At 37.1% G+C, this 20,583-nt stretch overlaps 1 protein-coding gene across 1 annotated transcript in view; it reads right to left on the bottom strand.

Moving 5' to 3' along the window:
- The window catches only part of LOC141981883 (zona pellucida-binding protein 1-like), a 34,626-nt gene that overhangs the window by 5,997 nt on the left and 8,046 nt on the right, over positions 1-20,583 (bottom strand). Inside the window, exons 2-8 of the mRNA XM_074943512.1 lie at positions 15,855-16,034; positions 15,328-15,453; positions 11,670-11,813; positions 7,554-7,772; positions 5,724-5,800; positions 3,511-3,676; positions 388-549 (exon numbers count right to left, since the gene is read on the bottom strand). Of these exons, the coding sequence (XP_074799613.1) occupies positions 388-549; positions 3,511-3,676; positions 5,724-5,800; positions 7,554-7,772; positions 11,670-11,813; positions 15,328-15,453; positions 15,855-16,034 (1,074 nt within the window). The remainder of the gene's footprint in view (positions 1-387; positions 550-3,510; positions 3,677-5,723; positions 5,801-7,553; positions 7,773-11,669; positions 11,814-15,327; positions 15,454-15,854; positions 16,035-20,583) is intronic.

Here is a 20,583-nt window from a genome sequence, read left to right as displayed (position 1 = left end):
ATCAAGAAACAAGGGGCTTGATTCTCGTTGACTCTCCCATCTTGCATTGTCCTGCACACTAGTGCAAATCATTACCATTCTGATTCAGTAAAATTTTACACCTTCTCTGCACTCACTTGACCTGGTGTAAATGACCAGACAAGGCACAGAGCAAGAGAGGATTTGGGTCCAAGGACTGGGAAATGGACCCAGGTCTTCTGTATGGATCGCTAGAGCATGATACTAGATGGAGCCATTGAATAAGTCTGGTAGGGGAGATTTCTAAGAAGTTTGTTAGCTCGCGATAGAAAACACATACATTTGCGATAAGAATAATTAAAAATTAGCAATTCCACACCACTTCTATCATTGTCAATCCAGTGTGCTTCTTTAAAGAAAATAACTTACCGTGACACTCTCTCTCAGTTTTGGCTCCTCTTCTATCACTAGTTTGTGTTTTTGGACAGTTTTTGCATGCAGTCTGCCCGTACTTCTTATTATAGGATCCAGATGCACAGAGAATACATGTGGTATCATATCTTGCACTGAATCGACCCGGTGGGCATGTTACTATTTTTTAAAAAAAATGTACAATAGAGTAAAAATGGATTTTAATAAACACACATTAGGTTGTTTTACTTGAATAATTTTAATTATTGGCCTGTATAAGAGGAAATAATGTTTGTCCTTTGCTGACAAAAGGCCTGGTGAACTTGGCGTTTTAAAGCAAAGCTGGTTTTCAGTGATTTGAAAATAAAAAGTCATCTAAAGCTCAAATTTACTTTAGATAGAGGGAGGGAAGAAAGAAAGAAATCACTGAGATTGAAGCTAAGTGTGGAAGGTTTCCACCTTAGAGGAGACCTGCAAAGAGGAAAAAAAAACAGGTTTGGTCCTTTTTTTCCCACCTTGGTTTGATGTCTAAACGAGACCTAAACAGATTTTTGTTGTTTAATAACTGGAAGAGTGAGGAGGGAAAGAGAGGAGATTGGGAATGGCTCTCAGTCTTTAGTAGAAGACATGGGGTTGAGAATCTTTAGCAGTCTTTCTTTCAACTCTTTTAGGTATTTGAGTTAGGTTCAATAGGATTTTCAGAAAACAAACCCCACTGACTTTTTTAAATAATCTTAATAGAAATCAGTTCCCCTCCCAATTAATCAGATTACAATGTCATCATAATACTAGCTCACTGTTTATTAATAGCATGTTCTTTAGAAAATGGTAGGTAAGACTGTTTCCTCTGTTTAAAAAAAAGAAAGCAAAACTCAGTTCTAGCCTTTTTTATACGTTATAAAAATAGGAAAAATTCAAAAACATGCCCCCCACTTTTACATGTCACCTTTAAAGAATGATCATGTCAAATGTATGTTTTGACAAATATAACCTAAGGTGCCCCCCTCCTAGCTTCTGAAACCCAGTGACAAGCCCCAAATGCCCAAATCCTCTCAGGTCCCTCCAGTGATGAGGAAATTAGTGAGAATGATGTGAAATAATTGGCGAGAGTGCTGGGTAGATGTTGGGGGGAAAGTATTTGTGAACACTTTTGCAAAATCTGAATCACACATCTATTTGCCCACATTCACATCCTTTCCTGTCTGATTTTCATGAGCAAAATTCTGGTCATACAAGTGTTCATGGAAAACATATTTCAGACCTGTACCTGAGACTTACTTAAGCAAAACGCTAAAGGTATTCTGTGATGGAATGAAATTAAGGATTAGATTATCCACTCAGGAAACATAAAAAATACCACGAGATTTAGGGACCCAGTTGCAACACTGGAATAGCAAATTCTAGGTATCTAATAATAGAATGCCATGAACAATATGTGAGCAATCCATAGGTTGAAATTTGGTTACCTAAACTATTTATTGAACAATTGTAAATAAGAACATATTGTAAAAGTCTTGATTTATTCAGTGGATACATAAACAAAAAAGGGCTAAATTAATCAAGAACTGCAACCCATTTAGCCATTTGCAATGTGGCTGACCCACATCACAAAGAATTTATAAGAATACTTTTCTATTACTGAATATTTTTAAAAAACACTTTGAAGCTTAGGCTCTCTTTGTGTGGAAGAACATGTATTTTATCCTGTCAGTTTGTCTGTTCAGCTCCTCTATAGAGTGTGCTCCCTCAAGAATTCCAGAAAAGTGTGGGGTCACAGTATTAATGTTTTTTTATTAGTTCCGTCTCTTCTTTTTCCTGAGAAGGCTCCATTGGGTTCATGTCTCCACTCCCCCTTAACTGTTCCAATATTTTTAACATAGTTGGAAATGTTACACTACCTACATATGCATCTTCCAACCACAGAAGTTTCTGTAGTTTTCCTGTGCAATGAGGCTGTTAACACTCCACACTGCAGTCCACATTAATGTCTTGTTAGCCTTCTCTGCTCCCCAAAATGGAGAAATTTTGTTCCACTTTACACAGTACCGTCCTTTCTGTCTCAAGACCATTTAGGGCTTGTCTTATCTGCAGTATTAACTTTGGCTTTTAACCTGGGTGTTACCCCTTATCTGGCTCCCATCCACACAGAACAATCCTCACTCACTTTACACCTGGGCCAGCTGGCCCAGCCTGAGTGCTGCTTACACTTGGGCTAGAAATCTGCCCACTTTGAAGTGTAGACCCAAGATAAACACTTGCGTGCTGATAGTCCCTCAGTGCCTTTGCACAATTCCCTGTGTGCCCAGAAGGACCGACAAGTTCTCCCACAATTTTCTGGGAAAGAATCAAAGCCGCCCATCTTACTGCAGTGCTAAGAACCATGGAATATGCCCCCCAGAAATCCTAGCACCTCACACAATGAGTACAGCACCAATCAAGTGGATGCACTTGAATATGGCTGTGTAGTGTGGCTGCCCCGTACCTAAGCTAGGACAAGCTGAGTGCTCACACATGAGTGCCAATAACTGAGTTAACTTGAAAGTGAAGACATACACTTAAAGGCTTTTCAAAATATGCTCTATTAAAGGTTTCTTTCTAGTTTTGAGCATATGGAGTCTGCTCTGTGTCCTGCCTTAGAATCAAACTCAAATCCTCTCCTGTTTCATTTTTTAAAAAAATGAGTTTGGTGCACATGGACAGTGCCAGATTTATAGTCCCAGGGCTTGTCCACCTGAGGATAAAAAGTGTATTTTCAAAACTCATTAGTTAATACATTTTAAAATCCCAGTAATCTGTGTTTTAATATATTAGCTGATTCTGTTGTAAGCTAAACTTTCTATAGGGCTCACCAGGACCAACTAACACGGGTCACAACACAACTTTCCCTGTCTACACTAGAGTCTTAAAACATTATAGTTAATGCAGTTGCAAAAAAAAAAAAAAAAAAAAAATTTATCCTAGGTTGGACAAGGCCCAGAGACTGAAGATCTCTGTTTATACCACAGCCTTGAACCCTGGTATATGTAAACATACTGCTAATTATTAGGATGTCTTCCATTTGCAGGATGGGACTGACAACACCATATTTTTCTTGAGGCAAGTAATTAGATATTATTTTCCAAACACGCCTTGAATGCTCACCACAGCATCCTGGACACAGTGTACTGTTGTTTATATTTTTACCAAATCCTGGTTTGCAGTGATCCACCTTCTTACCAGTAAGGGAGCCAGAAATATAATGTATCTGGTGAATGTGATCTGATTCAGTATTTTGGACTTCAAAGAATTGTTTAATCCTAGTGTATGCCTAGAAGTAAAAAAAAAAAAAAAAACCAAGAATAAATAAATTATTCAGGTTCAAATCATGAGACATCTAGCGTGACAGCACAGAAACATACGAGAGAGCAAAATGCCTCCTTCCACCTGCACTGGATATCGGAGTGGGAGGAGAAATAGGCTCTGCGGAACTGCTGAGCCCTCCTGCCTTTGCATAGGTGGGCTGGAGGGGGCAAAATGGGACCAGGACTGGGCGGATCCATGGCTCCGTACACCTCCACCCCCAATGCACCAGCCAACATATCTCCAGTCATTCAATGGGGAATGTATGCTGTACTAGGTACAGCTCGACACAGTTTTGTCTTCCCTTGGAGCAGAAGGGGAACCAGGAGGGAAGATACTTTGGATCAGCACAAGAACACATTGCCTCTTATTCTGGGCTCACGGCAAAGCCATAACTGAGCCCAACATTATCATCACATGGCACAAACACAAGGTTTGCACAGTCTTTAAAAAAGTATAAGAGAATCTTAAAGACTATCACCGGGGTAACATCAGACAGCCTAGGGGACAAGGTTTCCGAGAAACATGAGGAAATATGTCCTTTCTGAAATAACTGTCAGCACCCCGCCCCCCCAAAAAAAGGCTTTTGGACTAAGCAGAAGAAAAATTCCTTGAGCTATTGGCAGGCTATTGTCTGTCTTTTCTTCATGGCATCAATTCCATTCTTCCTGGACCCTGGCATTCAATTTCCTAGTATTCTTGTTTGTTGCGTGTATGTGAACTCGGAACAGTTATGTGGACCACTTGTCAGACTCCTGCCCCACTGGGTCAGCTTAAGGGCAAACGTGGCTAGGGAGGAAGGGGTCGTTACTAGTAGCAGCAGCATACTGCACATCACATCACACCGCACATACAGTTTTGAAAATCTGTACAATCAGCTGAGAAAGAAAAAAAGATGAATGGTTAATCATATCCTGTGAGTACACACTTCATGAATGTAATTGTGTGCCAGTTCCTAGAAGGAAAAAAATGAATGGGTACACACAGAATGTTGATTACAGTACACAAGATCAGGCTGACTCTAACTTTGGCTAATCAGCATGTTGCATTCTGAAGGAGCTACAGCTGTGCTTGACACAGTGAATTTCTGCTAGACAAGTGCATGGCTATCCAAGAATTCAACACACAGTACCAGGTGTATATGGACATCATCCTGCACCTGTCACATACAGTGGCCCAGCTGTTGGAGTCCTATTTCAGAGATACCATGTCTACTGTCTTGCCCAGGAGAGGTGGACATGGCCATTCAACACAAGAAATTGATGACTGGTTTCACCTTTATTTGCATGTAGAAAGAAGAGAGAAGTATAATGGTACTCCAGAGAAGAACATATTATGATGCTCAGAGATATAATGGGACAGGAGGTGGTAAAGAGCATGATTATTCAGCTAGGGCAGTAGTGAATCAATCAGTTTATACTGTAAAGGTATATTTAAAAAAAACAAAATTAATAGAACACTTGGGAAAGGTGCCAAAATGACAGCCCTGGAGACTGAAGGCCTCTGATTATTCGGAAAATGGGCACCAGCAGTGCTTCAAGCTTGTCTCTGAGGAGCCAGTTCTAGGGTAAGAAGGCAGGTCGATCTTCATGCCTAACTGATTCTTGGTTTTCCTGTTGATTTTTAACAACAGGGGTGCCAATTAATGCCAACTGTGACTATGGTTGCCACCAAGCATTTTGGTTTGCCAACAAAAGAGTGAGAACAATTTCCCTGCATGTGGCCTGTGTCTTTCTCCAGAAATACAGCACCTAGCAAAGTGTTTAGGGGGCTTATTGTTGGATGTGATGTTAGAATGAATCAGTCTATAAAAAAGCACCAAACTATAAAGTGCCATTGTTTCAAACTCTCACAGAAGTATCTCAGATTCCCTATTAAATGCAATACTAATGCAGTAAGCGTCCTTTTCTATCTATCATGACTTTTAATATAACCATAGTGTGAGAAAACTGTGATCAAGAATCAATGCTTCAAAATATGACATTTTTATTATTTTCTTAATAAAATAGTTGTACCTTTTTGATGTAATTGGTGGAATTTTCACATTTTGAACTTTTACAGGGCTCTGCAAATGCCAGTGCAAAAGGAAAAACTGCAAATTAACAGAGAAAGAATGATATTTAATATTTTAATTTGAATGTTTTACATTAATATGAGAGGGGTCTAAAAAGTTTTGATCTATTTGAAAATTCTGAGAGCTTATAGGGCTGGTAGAGAGTGGGAGTGGGGGGAGGTGTAATTAAAATGTCTGAAAAAAATCAGCTTTTTTCATTTGTATCCCCACTCTAGTTGCTTGGTAATGGTCATCAAGCACGGAATCAAGAATAGATGCCATAATTAATTTTAACAGGTAAGGTAGCTAAGGAGACTAGACATATATATAAAGAAGTATAACACAGGCAGTTACTCTAAGCTAGTAGTTTCCATTTTAAAGTTGATTTCAGATGAAAAAAATAGATCAGTAGCAGAAACCATGATGATTTTGATCTAAAACTTAACTTCCTGCAGGACTGAAGAAATAATGCCCCTACCCCACCTGCATGCTGAAACTTTGTACAAGTGACTCACTGCAAGTACAGATGTTTTCACTTTGTTCTGAATCACCATTCCCAAAGGCAGGATACCAGACTGAACACAGTATGGTCTGCTCTAGTATGGAAACTTTTGGAGTAATGTAAATCTATCATTTTGGAATCCCTCATTTAACTGCAGAATGTGAACAGACTGTGACAGCAGATATGAATCCCCTATCTCTATATCATCATGTTGACCTTTTTCCCCAAATGAGTGGATCAGTAACCAAATACAGCTGAGTTCATCCAACATTTCTTATTTAATCTATCCATTCTATGTATTTATAATATGGTCATCACCACTGTATAGCATCTAGGTGCAGACAGATAATCATATAATCAATTTGAAATTGCAGATATGAGCTTTCTTGACCTGTGTCCATTGATAAATGTTCCCAATTGCTTTAACTTATTTAATGAAGAAGCAGTCAAAATCTCTATTTAATTTAGAACTCTTATTTGAATATGCATGAGAGATCTCACACACAAAAAATGAACAAATTAAAAAACAACAAACCATCCATATGTTGATTGATTCTTTGTTTACATGATGCTTGAAATAATGGAGGGGGGGACAAAGATTTTTTTACTCCCTTGTAAAATAAATACAAATTATTCTAGGTGACTAATTCAAGTAGAAGTTTTTAATGTTGATATATATTACACTAGAACTAATATTTCCAATATAAAAAAGTTTTCTGAATCCATCTTCTTTTGGCTATCCAGCCTCTGTGGGTTAGGTTTACTTCTTTTTATGTTCAGCATTTTTTTATTTTTTGTACATAAAATTACCAAAAATCAAGGTAGATAGCTCCTTTGATCTTAGTTCATGGTGTAAAAGCTGATCCTTATACATTGGAATTAATTGTCTAACCCTCTATCTAAATTAATCTAAGGTATTTCTGGAGAACCTATTACCACAGCATCTAGGCTAAACCTCAAACTAGACTCTAAAGACTGAAGTTAACGTATTTATGACCTGATGGTGTACTTTGAAATCACTGGGGAATCTTGATATTGATTTCAATGGGAGCAGAATCAGAATCAAAAGAACTAACTGTTGAGTTGTGAAAATCGAGGGCAAACGAGATACTTCTCAGAGTATATGATCTATAGTTTTTGACATGGGAACACAGATGCAAAAACATATTTTACCACAAATATCATGTATTGTTTTTCTTCCTTTGCTATATGTAAATCATGCAACATTTCCTCATGTATGTCATTTGTAAGTAACAGAATATTTAATTAATAGAAAAATATATATCTTACCCACAAACTGAAATGTAAGTTTGTGTGTTAGCATCGCCATAGTATCTGTAGCTGCATGGCATTGTGAGTTCCACTGCCGGATCTCACATTGAAGATCACGGATTAAGTTCTCCATATTTTCTAATAGTTGTTTTTCAAATGAAGTGACTGCATTGGTTTCACAGGTTTCTGTTTTGAATTCAGATGATAGATGTATACTTTTCCCTGGCTTATGATATACTATAAAAATGAAAATGCTCTGTCAATTATATAAACTTTCTATTTTATCTAATCTATATATCTCCTTCTAATTAGCTATATATATATATATATATATATATATATCCATGTATTAAGATACCAGGATTGTCATTCTGTGTGTCACTCTGAAGCCCAGAATGTCTGTTGAGTCACTGTCAAACGATGGAAACAGCTACAAACATGGCTGAGAGCTCTTTTTATTCAAAATATCACCAAGTTCAATTATCATGGGGATTTGTGCTCCATTAGGATCCAACTGTTAAATTCTCAGCCATTCTGACTTCATGAATTACACCTGTGTGACAGCAAAGCATGTATCTCTGCCTTGCCAAGAGTCCTAGAACACTGTGAGATCAGAGATAATTCAACCAATCACCCTCCTTTCTCTACAGCTAATTTGCATGCAACAATTTCATCGGCTGTATGAAAGAGGCTGCACATATGGTGGATTGCTTGGCCCAGCTGCCACACCCATGCGACAGCATGGGCTTTCAGCTACTAGTAATATATAGTGCTTGACACCATAGTAGCTAAGCTAAGTTTTGGTATCTTCTTGTTATGTATTCCTGATCATTTGTTTGATAGTAGTCAAAAAAGTATTAAATGGGGGAAAAACACCCTAGAATTAATGCAATGAAATGATACTGCTGCAAAAACCAAACACTAAAAAGTCTGGAAATCTTAGAAACTAAGGTTGCTCTGGTAATGGAAGGGCAATCACATTCTATCTATTTTATGGTCTACAATGAGAAGAAAGTAATAATTTAAAGTTGTATAGTCAGCAAGTGAAACAGGAATAGAAAATAACCATATGAGTAACACAGATGTGTTAACATTGCCTGAGCAACTTAAACTTTTGGAACGTCCTAACTTTTGAGCACTTGCTCTCACAGCGTTAATGCTCAGTATTCACTCTAGTTGGTGAGCAATAGGCTTGGTTACCTTCCTACAATATTGCTGTCTGCAGACATAGACTCTCCCAGATGAGATGGAGCAAGGCAACAACAGCATGCATGTAGCAACTGGAGTATTAAAAAAATTCTATCATTTCATTTTATTCAGTAGTTAAGAAGTAATGTATGAATAGTGAATCAGTCTAAACCAGACCCTAAGAGAAACAGCTTTGGCTAGCTCACACATTTGCACCTGTTCTTTAACTAGGGGCATTAGTGTTCCTTTTCATCTCAATAGTTATATTAGTAATTCTTTATCTTAGAGATTTTGGTTTTTACTATCTTAGTTTCTCCAAAGACATATCAACAAGATTTAGTGACTTTTGGAAGCTTAATATAGTCCGACAATACTTATGCACTAAACTAGATGCACCTATATAGTTTGACTTATCCTCTCCTTTACTTTGCTTGTAATAAATTAAACAAGAACTAATATCCAGATTATAAAGCATTCATTCTTTACATATTTTCTTTGTTATACTGTAAACTTATTCCCCTAGAGGATCTGTTGGTTGTCCATCTTTGTCAGTCAAGAGCATTTCACTTTGTCCTTTGGGCATACTGTCCCTGTTCAACAATTGTATGCAGGATCCAGCTCTCAGTTTGCTGACGTTGCAAAATACTGAAGCTAACTATCTCAGTAACAATGTTTAAAGTTGAAAGTGTCAGATTCTTACTGTGTTATCTATTACCAAAGTGAAAGTATAAAGCACTTTAAGTTAAGTAAACCTAAATGGGAATTGCTAAGTGCTTAGCACTTCTGAAAATCAAGCCACTTATTAAATAATAATAACCTATTGTCTAACAGTTTTCATCCATAGACCTTTAAAGTATTTTACAAAAGGTAATTATTCCCATTTTACTGGTGGAGACATTGAAGCATGGAGAGATGAACTGACTTGCCCCAAAATCACACAGCAGGTCAGTGGAAGAGACAAGAATATAACCCATATCTCCTGACTCCTAAGTCAGTGCCCTAACCAATCGACCACACTGCCTACCTAAATCAGGATTTAGAAGCTTCCCTGTAGCATCCACTTGTAAAATCTTGGATGTTATTTGTGACATCATGATGCTAATCTCAAGGACTATGTATACCCCCTCCATCCAAGTACATTTTTAATAATTTCTACAGAGTCTAAACCTCAGCTACTATGCCACAGTTATCTTGAAAGGAATATTGTAGTTTACATTCCAGGTATTTTAATGATCTTGATCCTGTGAAGCTGCAATGGGACTGAGACAATGGGACTGACTGCAATGGGACTTGAGACGCTCAGCACCTTGCACAAGGTGTTCAGCTCAGACCTTATGTTTGTGTTCCATGAGAACTGTTATATTAAATTTCCATTTGAAGGTAGTGCACGTTTTCCTGCAATTAAATGCAAACACACACAGGGAATGCTTGGAAAAAGGTTTATCCTGGCAGATTTGTGAGCAAATCATTCTGTATGTTTTGAAATAAAACTGGAATCCAAATGTACAATTGAGTCATGGATCAAGATAGTATCATGGTACTGTTCCCTTCATATGTCCACCAGGTGGCAGTGCAGCATTAGTTTAGTTACCCCTTGAGCTGCTTTGAATTTGGAAGCACAGGGATTTTATATTCCAACTTTTTCATTCTGTAGATACACACTAGGAAACACTCAATATCAGCATAATTTAGGATGTAATAATTTAATATGCAGGCATATCATTTAAAATACCAATCAATATTATGTACCTCCCTTGCAGTTTTGTCATCTTGGACATGAAACTTCAGATTTCAACCCAAAATTCCCAGTAGCTCATTCCTCCCTTGACAGATATGTTCCATAATAACAATAAAACGGTCAACACAAAGGGTCAAACTTGGAGGGGAGAGGGGAGAACTGAGCTTTTACAGAAGCTGATCTGAGACTATGGAATGTCCTTCTAGAAGAAGTGAGAATGATCATAGACCTCCTTGCCCTTGGAACAAAAGCACAAAAAACACTTCTTTAGCCTTGCTTTCCTACAACAATAGCCAAGGAAAGACAGACAGAGGAAGAGAAACTCACACACTTCTTAAAAAATTCTAGAAACCTCCTGTAAGTAGGGAGAAATCTAGTGTACTTGTTAGACACTAAGGGCCTCTCCATACTTTTCTAACCAGTTCAGTTTAATCATAATGAGTTCAGATATTTCAAATCAAGCAAATTTTGAATACAAATAAAATAATTGAGACTCCATCTCCAACTCTGCCTGAAGTTCCCCTCAAATTCTCTTGCTTTCCATGACACCATTCTAATATCTCCCAACTTCTGCCCTGTGAACAAGCACTCCTCCCATACATTTAAACAAGTCTCTGAGTCACTAACTGTGTCCTTCAGAGGCACCTGGCTCCGGGGATTTCAGGAGCCATGGCAGTTACTCTATACCTCAGTAGCACTACAATCCAATCTCACTCTGGTATAAACCCTTTATACTCCAGCGTGTATGATGTACCTCTTCAGCTACAAAGTGCACAAGATTTGAATGGCTCTGGAGCTTTACAGTCAGAAAAAAATTATGCATTATGAGGTTCATGCAACCAAGAGGGAGTTTCCAGGGGTGAATTTATTTGTGACAAGTTTGCTTCGCCAGTGTTGTAATGTCACTTCACAATTCCTTTTCTGTAATCATTTCCTTTTCAAGGTGTACTAGAAATAATTAGCCACATGTATACCATGTAAGCAGAGAAGTAACTATCTCTGTACATAATTTTACGTTTTTTCTCTAAGCAGTCTCCTTAAAGCGTACTTGCACACAATTTAAATGTTTAGGTACTTTTATGGCATTATGCTTCCAGATCATTTGAATATTCATGTATTTTAATAACAAACCTGAAATGAACGTTATAGTAAAAACCAACATTTGAGTAAAAGCATTTCAAAAATAAAAACAATAAAGCTTCACTTACCATAGACCATGAAATGGATTTCTGTTGTCACATGTTTATTGTTATGTACATAGATGACATTGCAAATGTAACTTCCAGAGTCACTTCCATGAATATTATAAATTTCCAGGCTACCGTCATCAGTTAAAACAAATCTTTGTGATTCTAGAAATAAACATTTACAATAAAATATTTTAAAATTAATAATGATATAAAGTAACTAATGGTGTTACCATAGTTGAAGTCTTCTGTATGGTTGGATTCTACCATTCTTTTCATCAGCCACCTCTAATGTAGAGGACACATAGGAAAGTAAAACAGTTATGCTTGTGCCATGGGCTCCAGTGCATCACACTGATGATGTGTGAAAATGGTCCAATCCCCACACTCCATTTTTCTCAAAACATAAATGATGTTAATAAATAGCTAAGGAGGAAAGGATAAGCAGATGGTGGGATATGTGAACAAATAATTTGGAGAACTCTAAATATGATAGCATTTTTCTTTACTTGGGGTTTACTACACAGATTCCACTATTTAGTGAATACAAACCAATAATATAATTAAATGAAAGTAGGGTATTATGTCAGATACAGAATAAATAATTATAAAATAATAATAATTAATATTCAGCTTTTAGGCTCAGGATATGTCTGTACAGCAGTCATGGGGTATAGTCACAGTTTAAGTAGACATACCCAAGCTAGCTTCAGTTTAGCTAGCTTGTGTACTGGAGTAGTGAAACTGTGGCCAGCGCACACTTCAGCAAGGGCAAGCCCTGTGAGTAACTACCCAGGGTTCCAGGCAAGCTTGTGCAGCCCTCACTGAAATGCATGCTGCTAGTCAGATTAAAGTTGTGTATGTATGTCTACTCGAGCTGCAATCGCTCCCTGTGATTACAATATAGACATATCCTTAGGGAGACTTCCATTGACTTCAGTGGGTTTTGGATCAGGCCCGTATTTCACTTTTCATCTGTAGATCTCAAAGTGCCTTACACAGAGGATGATATTATTACCACTTTACCAGGAATAGAAATTGAGGCACACACAGGGGAAGTGACTTGTCCAAAGTCACACAGCAGGTCAGTGTTAGAGCAGGGCATATAACCCAGGTCTCCTGACTCTCAGTCCACTGCTCCTCCACTTGACTTCAGAGGGCCTGGAAGAAAATAAGATCTTACGAAAAGAACTCTGAAGTCTCACAAGTCTGGTATAGCTTCAAGTATTGCAAACGTTTAAAACATTAAGAAGTTTAGATAGTAGAGATTAAGAAGAAAATGAAAAAGCACTTTGAATTTTTTTTCAGACTTTTCCTCCACACAGGGATTTTCCATGGGGAAGTGATAAGTACTCTGGGGCCTTATTATACTTGAGGAATATATTGAATTTTTTTTAAACTCCCATTGAAATTAATGAAAGTGTTTATTTGGACAGGTGATTATATGACCCTAAATTTGTAGACACAATCTACAAATCATAATTACAAATTACAATTACCCCTCCACTCAGCAAGAATAATAATCTTCCTTAGATTTTCTTAAGACTGTACATATGAACATCAAATGCTAAAAATAGCAGAAATACAGGAAATACTAAATCAAAATCATCATTCCAATACAATCCTAGATTCGAACTCTGTACAGGTGTCTCTAGGCTTTATTAAAAAAGATCATACATACACTGCTGTTTACTTATTGGGCTCTGGGTGAAAAGCAAGCCTGAAGCTCCCAAAATTGATGTAGTCTTATATTTGAAAATTCAGTTTAATGAAAACAGTGAGCCCAGTCAAGATGGATAGGGAAGAGGTTTTGGGAGTTCAATAAAAAAAAATAAAGCCTTCCTTTTTCTCTTCTCACATCATCTCTTCATCATCTCATTTTGGTCCCTATTTGGCTGCTCTCTCTTTTGCCTTTCTTTTCCCAGTTTTCCTTTTCTTTTCTTTTGTTCTCTTTCTTTTTTTTTTTTTTTGCATTGTTTCTAGCACTTCCACGTTCATATTTTATGTCTTTCTCCCACATTTAAAGCATCTTCTCTCCTTTACTTCCTCCCTCCAAATAAGATAGATGTTCTAGTCAGTTTCTTTAAGAACTCCTACATACAGAGCACTGCAAACACAAGGACACAATTTACAAACAGTCAACTTCCTTCTATGTCAAGTTGTCTAAACATTACTCCTGGGGAAATTCTGTGCTACTGAGTGCATGCATAATTAATGAGGTGTGCATATCTTTAATTTGTTGTGCAGAAAAAAGTTTCTGCTGAAATGTTGCTGAAGTTCCGCCTTTTGCCCACCAGAGGGCGATGTGGTGCTAGAACAAAGCAGCAGTTCCCTGCATCTAGGGAAGAGAAAGAGCCTGCCTTCTTTGCAGCACCTGTCAGGCCAGATCAGGAGACAGAGGCTATGGGGAGACAAACAGTGTGGGGTACTGGGGGGTCAGGCAAGGGCTCATAAGGGCTAGTGGGGGAGGACAGATTGTGGCAGAAGCTGAATGGGAGTGGAGGCACAGGGCCACACGGTGATTGGGGAGGGGGTACAGAGCTACATAGGGACAGAGCACGCTGGGTGGGGGCACAGATACACATAGAGATGGGGGAGGAGGTACAGGGCCACATGGCGATGGGAGGAGTGGGTGTCTGAGTGGGGTGGAGGAACACATGTGGACAAGGGGTGCAAGGACACATGGAGGTACAGGAACACATGGGGATGGGGCAGATGTGCCTGACTGAATGGGAGAGGCTAAAGGTCAGCCAGGGTCTGCATGGGGGAAGCTCCCTAACAATCCCTCCCCATCTCCCAAAAAAGCCTGTTCCATACTTTTCCCATCCATACGCAACAACCCTCCAAGTTCACACCCAGCTCCTTCCCAGCAATTTATTTCTCTCTCCCTCAGTTCCTCCATTACCCCAACTTCCCCAAGCCTTTGCATTGCTTCTGAAGGGTATGGGAAATACGGTTCTGTATTCTAGTCTAAATGAATTATTACTCAGAGTTCTGTATTAATATGCCTAGTAAGGAAACTATTTGTCAAAAAACATTTCCTGAATCTTTTTTGTTGTCTGTATTGTTACAGACATATTTGCTGACTGGTATTTTGAAATAAATGACCAAAAATAAATGAAACTGGTGTGATTATATTGTGTTATTTTGACAAATAAAATATGCAGAATTTTGCAGAATTTTAAAATATTGTGCACCAAATTTTTAATTTTTTGGGCCAGAATTCCCCCAGAAGTAAAACATGGAGCCTAACTGCAAAGGGAAGATGACCAAAATCTTTTAAGCAGTTTCCCTTTTCAGCCAGTTATGTACCCATAACTTTAGAGAGCTGATTTATCTGCGTTGCTGGCAGCAGCTCAAACTATACAATCTTAAATGGATGTGGATCCACATTTGCCCCATAGATGAATATTTCCTTAAAATAAAACTTTTTCTTCTTTTTATACCAATAATTTCAGCCTTAGAATTTTACCAAATATACCCTTCAAACTGTTTAGATTACTCTCTACTTATATTACTCCTGATTGGTTATTTTTCCTCAGAATCCATTTATGATTCCAATCAAATGCAATACATTTATCCAAACTACTCTTGTTTGCATATTCTATTACAGTTCAGCTCAGTGCAAAAGTCAAACTAGAAGGTGTAAATTGGCTGCAAATATTAAAAATATAATTACCTTTGGTTATCAGTCCTATGGGACCAACCCACTGATATTTTGGATCAATGATTCTCTGCTTTAACAGCTTTTGAGTCAAACACTTAAGAATTAAGTCTTTGGAATTAATGAGAACGTACACTGGAACTAAAACAGAAAAAAAAGTTAGAATATAATTAGATACAAGAGTAGACAGACTGACATAAAAATGAATATAGACAAGGATTGGCCCTGTGGCCCAGTGGCAAAGAACTCACTACTTCATAGAGGCTCTGAGTGTGAAATACTGACCCCACTGAAGACAATGGCAAAATTCCCATTCTTGTTTTGTGTAGGCACAAAAAGAGTTTTGGTTTCTAATGCTGTCCATCCAGCCTGTTTGAGAGAGGTGAATCTAGGACTAGAATTATCACCCAGTGTTAGGGAATAAGCAATGTGAGGGGAAAAGATCAAAACAAAAACACCCTAGATTAACAATTTGTATGAATTGTTGGAACACTGATTAGTATAAATGAATAATCAGGTTTCTCTCAGTATTATTGGCTTACTAATTGATCCTTCTATTCCAAGTATTTGATGAGAAATTTGTGGAGCATCTGGAATAGATGTGACTCCACCAGTTTCAAAAAAGGCCACTGAGTCGTGAATTCTATCTATATTTTCTCGCTTCAAGCGTGCAGCTCCTTTCTTTATAAGGCGAGTCTTGTCCAAAAAGCAAGGACTTCCAGCTAGATCAATAGACAGAAAAAAAAAACAGTATTACAAAACAAATAAAAATGTAAACAATTAAAAATAAAGTAAAGGCAGTTGTGCTCTAAAATACCCAGGGATCTGTAACACTGAAATAGCACAATTTTGCATTTGTACTCTACTGTATGTTACCTAAGATGAAGTTTCATGTTTTTACATTTTTAATTGCTTTCTAGCACTCTGAAACAAAACTTCAGTCCACCGTGGAGCTTGAAGCCAGGAGGTTAGCTAGCAGCATTAGAAAATGGATATGTCACTTAACTCTTTGTAGAGCTAAACTAGGAAGTGAAACTATGGTAGTAAATGTTATTGGTTATATATAAATACATGGAAAGTTGCTTCTGTCTGATTAGAATGTGTATGTGATTGAAGCTTGGAGTATGTGATAACTTTGGTTCTTTAGGTACAAGAGACTGAACAAAAGTGACTCAGGGCCAAATTTCAAAAGGGGAGCATTTTAAAATGTTTCCTCTGCTAAAGTTACATTTTTTAGAAAAATAGTTATAGAAAATGCAATATTAGAGAAAAATGCAAATAGAAACAGTTAGAATGTAAAATATGGAGATTAAATTCAATCATTTATACATGTGCAATCCAGGGATTGCTATCTTACATTTAATGCAAATCTCAGTACACCCTCAGCTATGGAGTCACTGCTAACTGAACAGAATTGTTTACTAGAGAAGCAGTATAAACCCTTCTTAAGTTTTATACCCTATAGTGACACTATAGTTCAACTCTGCCAATGAACAACACTCTAGCTGGTGCTAATCCTTGCTAACCATAGTAGAGCTATTATATGGTCTCAGTAAAAATCATTTCAGCCTCACTTCTTATTTTTATTAAAAGCTTGATCTACTACACTAGTACAATTGAAAAATCTATTACTATGAATTAATTCTTCTACAGTACTTTGAATATGTAGTATAGTGGCCCTTTAAAGTTTGCCAGTTGTCTTAGATAATTAAAAAAAACGTTCAGTATTAAAGATATTCCTTAGAATAAGTATTGAAAAGTAGAAGGGAATACTGTAGATACTGAGATAACCTAGATAGATAAAGAAGGTTACCCTAGTACTTAAGGACCAGCATTGTGAGCTCAGGCCTTTGCAAAGACAAAGCCATGCTGGGAAGGAGGAGGAGGAAGCACTCTCCCCAAGAGGCAATGCCTAGAGGCATTAGACCTATGTAAATTACAGTGGGCTAATTTCTTGACTGTGTCAAACGTATTCTTGGTGTGGTTGTGCCAGAATGTGGGGAGACAAAGGTGGCTCTAAGCTACTTTTCTACCTCCACTGATCCTCATGTTTGCAATTTCTTTGTATTTAGTTCTTTCTGTGAATTTCATTAATATGCCATTTCTCCTAAATCTCTCATTGACTTCAATGGGAGAAGACTTGGGCCCTTAATGAAGCTTTAGCGAATTTTTTCCCCAATTCAGTATGTTGCCTTCATTTAAATCTTTCAGTCATTTTTAATCCATGCAACATTGATTGTATCCTCATTGGTTTGAATTAATATTGAGTATAAGATTTCTTAAGACTCTCTGACACTAATACTCTCTGCCAGGGGATGTTCTTAGAGCACCTAATACATTTATAAAAACCATTCTTAAGTTGCTTAAGATATGTGTGCTAGTGGTAACTTATTCTGTTTTTTTGCTGCCCCTTTCTTATTCCTTCTATATTGATGTTTAGTTATTTTTCTTCTTTTCTAAATACAGCACAAGTTTGTTTTCTAACCTCAAATCTTTGAGTACCCTCAAAGTCACATTGGCTGCTTATTTGTTGTGTAATTTTTTACAGTTATAGTGTTTTTCCTAATAGCATCACAAATTGCCCAGCCTTCTTCCACACTGTTGGGTTTTCATACTTCATCTTATCACACCTAAAAGGAGACCAAATCATTCAAGACCAGGAATTTGTCAAATGTGCTCTCTTCCGCTCCTAGTGCTCTGTAGCAGATGCTCATCATCATTTTTCTTTCATTTTTCATTCTTTTTATTTCTTTAGTCAATGTATTTCACCATCAATATCTTCATTGTCTAAATGTAGTTTGCTATAGTACTGTAATCATATTTACGATATTCGAATTTCAGAGAAAAATAGAATGCATTATCTGGACAATGTGAAACAGGTTTCAGCCTCCAAGACATAACTGTGTGGCAGGCATAAGAAAAGGCAGGTAGCTGAACTGTGGGAACTACATACTAAAGAATATAGCACTGAAAACCATATAGTCTTTTATCTGTCAGCACCACCTGGCACTGAGCTTGTAAACAGTATATCTGAGTCAACATCTGGCAGGAAAAGGAAAAGTAGTCATCATGATCCATATTAGTATGATAAAGAATGTGCAGAATGCTCAGCCTATAATTAATATCCTTGTAAAATATAGCTATAAAGTAAATTTTTGTCACTTTTCAGAGGGGTGGTCTGGAAAATACAATTCCATATAAGTACACATTACAAATCTGGAAGAAAGGAGCAGATCACCTAGCCAAACTAAAAATTAGCCAGGTAATGCTGTGTAAATCAGCTACAGTACTTAAAGCAATTAAATGTTTACAGTTACTTAAGAGAACAAAGAAATTCTAACGTTTTAGCTCCTCTTGATTTCAACTCAATATTTCAGCACTTGAAAGTTCAATTCTAGCAACAGCAGCATGTTAATCAAATACACCACCATCCAGTTTGTGCATGAGGAATCTTTGAAGTTATGTTGGGTCCTTTTAAATTAAATAAGAGACTGATGACTTAAGAATGTAATAGTCTAATACAGTTAAACACACTAACATCCACAATACTGAACAAGTTAAATACATGACCTAAATTAAATGTAGTTTTAAAATAGCTTTCTGGTTACAATAATTGATTCCTGACAAAGCAAATTCCCATGCAACCAGATGTTCCAGTTCTTTACAATAGAGCATTCACAGTTAAAAAGATATCTTAATATTTTAGATGTTAAATTAAGTTAATGAGAAACTGAAAAAACTTATACTCTCTAACATCCTGGCAATTCTAGTTATAAAAATGTTATATATATCAGTGAGAACTTATATGAAGAGGAAATAATCCATGCATTGCTAGACATAACTATTTATATATTAAAAATACATAGTTTTAATCTTCAAAGTGTTATACAAACTCCAACAAATATAGCGATTTAATCATCAACACAGGGGCAGCCTGGGGTTCTGTGTTGTATGTAAAATGGTGCAAACACTACAAATAAAAGGAGGGGGGTTTAATAAGAAAATGTTATAAGAGAAAAGACAGAATAATTAAAGAATCCTGGAAAGTTATATTAAAGACAAGTCGCAGTAACACAGAGGGATAAACGTTCCTTGGTGATTCACAGCCGCTAAGTCGAAGAAGTTATAAAAATTACGCTCACCCATACATACCAACAAGGACCCTAGGTTCAATTTAATGGCAAATGTTAGTCATATGTATCTCCACCCCTTTCTCATGGTACACCAAAAAGTAAGTCATTCTTGGTTAGCCTCAGTAAGTGGGAATGCAACCAAAAAGAGAGAGAGAGAGAGCTCAAACCAATGAAGATGCCCTAATTCTCCAATACCATTGCTTTTTTTTTTTTTGCCAGTGTAACTTACATCAATGTAAAAATAGTATAACAGAGAACCAGAACCAGGTTCTGGAGAACCAGGCCCTATATTTTCTCTTTTTACCAGCCTGAAATCAATAACATCCAAATCTTAAAAGCCACCTATTTCCAGATTTGTAAATGTTCAAAGTTTCATGTTGTTCTAACATCTATATCATGTGCCCTTTCTCTGAGTATTGCTGCCCACTCAGCCCTCTTAAATGGAGTTGTAACTGAATTGCAGTGGTACAGCACCTAGCTCTGTGGGGTTCGGTCCATAACTAGGACTCCTAGTTGCTACATTAATACAAATAATAATAATGGGAACATTTACAGTGTTCCACTGTAGCTGATTCTGATGCCTCTTGAAACCTGATTCTGATTTCACTTGCTCCAATATACACTAACAGTAACTCTATTGAAGTCAATAGTAGTTACTTCATTGTAAACAGGATTTCTGTTTTGGGGGGCTTATTTATTTCATTTTTTCAGTATTTATGTTTTGCAATTTTTGAGGGTTTTTTAAGATGTCAAAAATCAGGTTTTTTCAAGGCTTTCCTCTTTGTGTATACTGTAATGAGTAGTCTCTTTGTAATGTTCTCTAGTGTGCTTTAACATAATGCTGCTTCAAACAGCACTACATTAAAATGCATTAGGGAATCTTTGGTAAGCACCAGCAGATCTACATGGACCAATTAATGCGCAACAAGTTAGCACACTTTAGAAATCACATCCCTATAGTCTGCATTATTGATCTGTGTAGACAGACCCTTAGATGCAAGTAACCATTTCTGGTGTTTTTCCAGAGTTTAGTGGATAAACACTAATTTTATTTTTTTGTTATCAGGATGTTTTATCAGTGCTTATTGGTTAAAACTGAAAATCAGAAGCCCTGATTTTAAGTGAGATCAGAACCAGA

The sequence above is a fragment of the Natator depressus genome, chromosome 2 (assembly GCF_965152275.1).
Source record: "Natator depressus isolate rNatDep1 chromosome 2, rNatDep2.hap1, whole genome shotgun sequence".
Classification (NCBI taxonomy): domain Eukaryota; kingdom Metazoa; phylum Chordata; order Testudines; family Cheloniidae; genus Natator; species Natator depressus.
This window is presented reverse-complemented; position numbering and strand designations above follow the sequence as displayed.